The sequence below is a fragment of the Gavialis gangeticus genome, unplaced genomic scaffold (genome assembly GCF_001723915.1).
Source record: "Gavialis gangeticus isolate Ggan-Ray unplaced genomic scaffold, GavGan_comp1, whole genome shotgun sequence".
Lineage (NCBI taxonomy): Eukaryota > Metazoa > Chordata > Crocodylia > Gavialidae > Gavialis > Gavialis gangeticus.
In genome coordinates, this window is record NW_017729034.1 from 4,000,774 (window position 1) to 4,005,628 (window position 4,855).

The 4,855-nt window shown below is 42.1% G+C and overlaps 1 protein-coding gene across 5 annotated transcripts in view; it reads left to right on the forward strand.

Moving 5' to 3' along the window:
* The window catches only part of GRAMD1C (GRAM domain containing 1C), a 125,851-nt gene that overhangs the window by 59,468 nt on the left and 61,528 nt on the right, over nucleotides 1–4,855 (forward strand). For all 5 annotated transcript variants that reach the window (XM_019527555.1, XM_019527554.1, XM_019527556.1 and 2 more), the window contains one exon: nucleotides 2,338–2,422. In XM_019527555.1, coding sequence (XP_019383100.1) covers nucleotides 2,338–2,422 — 85 coding nt within the window. The remainder of the gene's footprint in view (nucleotides 1–2,337; nucleotides 2,423–4,855) is intronic.

The following is a 4,855-nucleotide window of genomic DNA, read 5'->3' on the forward strand; positions in this document are numbered from 1 at the left end:
TCAAGTTCTAAGTCTTTAAGCATCAAGTTTAAGGTTAAGCTTTAGGTTAAGTGTCTTGTGGCTCACTCAAAATCACAGCAGGGTTTACATAGGTCTTCTGGCTTCATTGATAGAGAAATTGACTTCCTTGCTGTTTCCTTCAGAATCAAACCTTAAACGGAAGTTCTCACAAAGCATAGTTAGGGTTTTTCACGTGGTGATTTTTAAATCCATGTCCTTCCTGGTGCAGGGGACCAGATTCTGGGGCAAGGATACCTACTTTCTCTAATGAATGTTAATCTTTACAGGCTCCAACAAAATAGCCAAAATAGGCAGCCTTGTAATCATGTAACTTTAAAGGTTTGTGCTTAAGTTTGTTTTGAGACCTGCCCCAGTGATTTCCTTTGCTATTTTTTGTGATTTAACAACATACAATTTCTTGTTGCTGTGTTGGGGGTTTTTTGTTTCTTTGTTTTTAAGAACATGCATGGGTAGTTTTGTGGGTTTTTAATCCTTTTCCCTACTGCATCCCAAAAGCCTCTCAGGAAAGAAAGGGAGAAGCAAGCTGTAGCTGAAGTTTTGTCGCCTATATACATTAAAAAGACTGAAAAAATATCCTTTTAATTCTGTTTTTGGAATAATTGTAGGTGATATCTAATGAAAGAGAAATGAAAAATATTGAAAAGAAGATAGCTTTTGTGAACTTACGCAGGTTTTTCTGGTGTGTTTGTTTTGTTTTGTTCAGTTTTGTTTTTTTAACCTATCACCTCAAGGTAGCTTTTTGTTACCAGCTGGATGAGAAGAAAACCTTTTGTCCTGAAAGTAGACCTACAACATGATCCTATATATTACATAGCTAACCAAAGACTTGGTGCTTAGGAGCAGGAGTCCCAGTTGTGACTATGCAAAATCAGAAGCAAGAAGACTTGCCTAGAACTAATGAGGTTGGGGCATTATCACGCCAAGAAGAGACTTAAATCTAGTTTTGGACTGGAATTTGCTTTGCAAATGTAGATGGAATTCACAGCCACAAGGTGGTGGCTGTTAACTGATAAAGCACACAATGTAATAAATGTTTGCAGGGGGGGAATGAAGGTTCACATAGCTAACTGGGACTAAAAGGGCAAAGCTGCATATGCAGACGTGTGTTGTATTGTAAGTATTTATGTTTTGTATTGGCTTATTTTACCAGGATCATTTGGGTTCTGTACCATTTTAGCAATGTGCAGAACATGTTGAACTTTTGTTGAGGAGTCTTTGTTTAGAATAATTGGCAATGGTCCTCTACCCATTTAATCCCTTCAAGGGGGGAAAAAAGGTACTAATTAAACATAATGAGTTTCAATGGTATATTTATACCCTGTTATTGGGACACCTGGAGATGACTTTTTTCTGTTTCAGCTGTAATGCTGCTGAGGCATTAAATTGCACAGCAGAGGTTTTGGTTTTGTGTACATTTTAAGCACCCTGTCCTCCACTGGAAGAAATGTGACCTTGCTATTTAAAATGGAGTAGAGTACAATGTGTTTTTACATTAGAAGCTTATCCTGGAGATGTATTAACGTTCTTCCTAGGCTAATGGATATGAGGTCCATATTTAAAAGCCACCATCATTCTTTGTACCAGCTGGCCCCTTTACTTCCAGAAAAAGCTAAAGGTTGAAAGGAGTCTGGTGAGTGAATCGCCATGTTAGCCTTAGAGCTAGGCCCTTTTAAATATGGGGTTATACGTGTACATTAGGCAGTCTTGTGGTGGGAGCGCTGGTGTTGCGGCTCTTGGTATTGTATGATGAGAATGCTCATACAGGGTTTTCATAAAGTCCTTGTGCACTTTAAAGTTTAATAACTTAAGTTGTGCACAAGGACTTTATGAAGACCCAGTATGTAAGTCTACAGCCCAAATCCTACTTCATATCTAGGTGCTGTCCTATTCCATCATGCTGGAGATCATGGAAAAAAAATAAGTATGTCAATTTTTTAATGGCAAAGATATTTAAAAAATACTTATGAGGGGAGGGGAAAAGGAGGGCAACCACTTGCTGTAGAGGTAAAATAGGATTTGAATCTACCAGTAACTACTGAAAATAGCCAGAATCTGGGTTGAACTGTCTTCAGCTGTCTTTCCATGACCGTGTTGTGCATGATGCTTCAGATTGTTTTAGGTTCTAGAACCACATCATTGCACTTACTAGCAGGGTGGCAATGACTAATGCATCCTGCTACGACCTATCCTTTGCCAGCTTTCTGGTAGTAATTTTCTTTCTTGGAGAGACATTAGCACAGTGTTCTGCTAGTATGAGATAGTGGGGATTGAAATTAAACTGACTTGCTCTAACCTTTACGCCTTTCATTGTTGCAGCTCTCAAGTTCCACTTACAAATATAGGAGTGAAGAGTTTAAGAGACAGTTTTCACATCTGCCAGATTTGGAGAGGCTCATAGTAGGTAAGATGTGACCCTACCAATAAAATTCTGTCTCCTTGCTGATGATGTCAAGTTGTAGCAGTAGATATTTGTACAGCAAATAATTTAAGCAATAGCGGTGAAGTCTGTTTCTCTGCTCCTTCCTCTGGGCTAGCAGCAGGCTGCTTCAGAAAGAAGAGCATCCCAGCTCTCTTTGCTGTAACACACATTTCTGTAAAAGCAGACTCAGGTTGGAAAGCAAACCCCCCTCCCCCCAGCACCTGGGAGTGGGGGGAGTATTAAGGTAAAATGTCTTACTCTTTGCCATTTCAACTTCTCTGTGGGTGCACCTACATGTTCATTAATGCACAGTGTTTACTGCACATTAAATTTAGTACTTGTATACTCAAGTACTAAATTAATGCACAGTAACTGGTGCATGCCTTTTTAATAACACTACTGTATAGTGGCCTAATAATGAGCAATAGCTTATTAGCACTGTTTGTGCTGTGATGCACTACTATGCGGTATTATTAGGTTACTGTGCAGTTAGTGTTTCAGTAGATTCATAGATTCATAGATTAAGGGTCGGAAGGGACCTAGTAGATCTTCTAGCCCGACCCCCCGCCAGGGCGGGAGAACAACAAAAAACCCCAAAAAGAGAAACGGGACTCAAACGAGTCCAGCCAGGTAGGCATCCAGCCTCTTCTTAAAGACCCCCAGGGTAGGGGCCAGCACCACTTCCCTTGGAAGTTGGTTCCAGCTCCTAGCCGCCCTAACCGTGAAGTAGTTTTTGCGGATGTCAAAATGTACAAGATGCGCCCTGTAGGTGGCAAAACCTATTTTGGCAGCATTGGGTATGTAACTTAGCAGCTGTTGCAGACCATCATGACCTGAAAGGTTTGGACAGCTTGCTGAACAGATAGACTCTGAAATATGTAGATTATTACAGTCGTGCATCTCAGAGGGACCATGACAAAAGCAGAGTTAGAATCAAAATGTGAGAATGCTGGGCTGTATCGTAGGGCTCTCTTTCTGGTGTAGACAACTGATTTCATCTTAAGCTTTTGGTGCTTTACAAAGTGAGTAGGCCTAAAATGAGAGGGAGAAGGGGAGAATTAAAAAAAAAAAAAAGTCCAAGGTGGATAAAAATCAATTATTTAAAAAAAAGAAACGAGGATTTTCCTATTTAAATCGGGTTTTTTATTTGATTTATTTATTTTTTGCTGTTTAAGATGCTTTAAAAAAAACTTTATTTAAAGATAGTTTGAATGTAAGATATGTTAAAGCTCAAAGATATTATTATGGAATATGAATTACAACTTCTGATTTATATATTTGAGACAATATATTCATGTAACTTTTTTTTAGAAGTTTTATAAATAGGTCACAACAGGACATAGATTATATTAGGGGCCCAATCTTATGGGGTTCCCAGAGGTTCCTTCTATAGATTAGTAAAGATTAAAGAAAACCACTCTACCCAGTGGGACTCAGTGCTCAGTTCAGAAGATCCCATTAAGCATCTGTGTGATGTTTAATTTTAGTCCTCAAACTGTGGATTTGTCTCCAGAGATAACATCCTTGTTAACAGCAGTATATGGAGATGAGAGATAACAGACCAGATTACCCACGCAGCAGCCCTATTGTCTCTCTGCAAGGTTGTGTGCACATGATCAAACTCTTGTCTTTCTGTAAAAGTGCAAAGTTTCAAGAAGTTAAATGAATAAAAGATATCAAACAATAAGAATGTACAGGTTTCCCTCACTTTTTTATGTGGGTTCTGTATATGCAATTTTGCTTGTATGCGATGACCCTCTTTACAACCAAAATTTGTTATATGCAAGGTAAGTCTGTATGACAAGGGGCGGGGGAAGGGACATGTTGGCCGCTCCCGGGGTGGCAGCAGCAGGGAGCAAAGCAGAGGGAACTGTCAGTGGGTGCAGGGCAGGAGGGCATGGCTCTTGTGCTACAGACACCCTGGAAGGGGTGTGGGCTAGAGGGCTGTGCTGGGCTCTTTCCAGGGGGTGGGGTGTGCTCCTGGATCTGCGCGCAGGGCAAGAGCAGGCTGGGGCTGATGGTGGCACTGGACTCTTCCTGGCACTTGGGGAAGGCAGGTTGGGGGGGGCTATGGTAAATATTAGGGTGGCTGCAGCCCCTCACCAAGCGCTGCCACTGCCCACCCCGAGTGCTGGGAAGAGCCTGGTGCAACTGCCAACTCCATCCTGCAGCAGCAGCTTGCTCTCATCCCATATGTAAATCTGGGGCACGCGCCAGCCTGGAAGAGCCTGGCGCAGCCTCTCAGCCTGCATCCCTCCTGGGATGTGCATAGTAGCAAGAACCATGCCCCCCACTCCCCTGCAGCCACTGCCAGTTCCCTCTGCTTTGCTTCCTGCTGCCACTCTGAGAGCGGCCAACGCCACCTGCCTGCAGCCGTAAACTGGGCTGCACCATGCTCTTCCCCCCCCCCCCCCC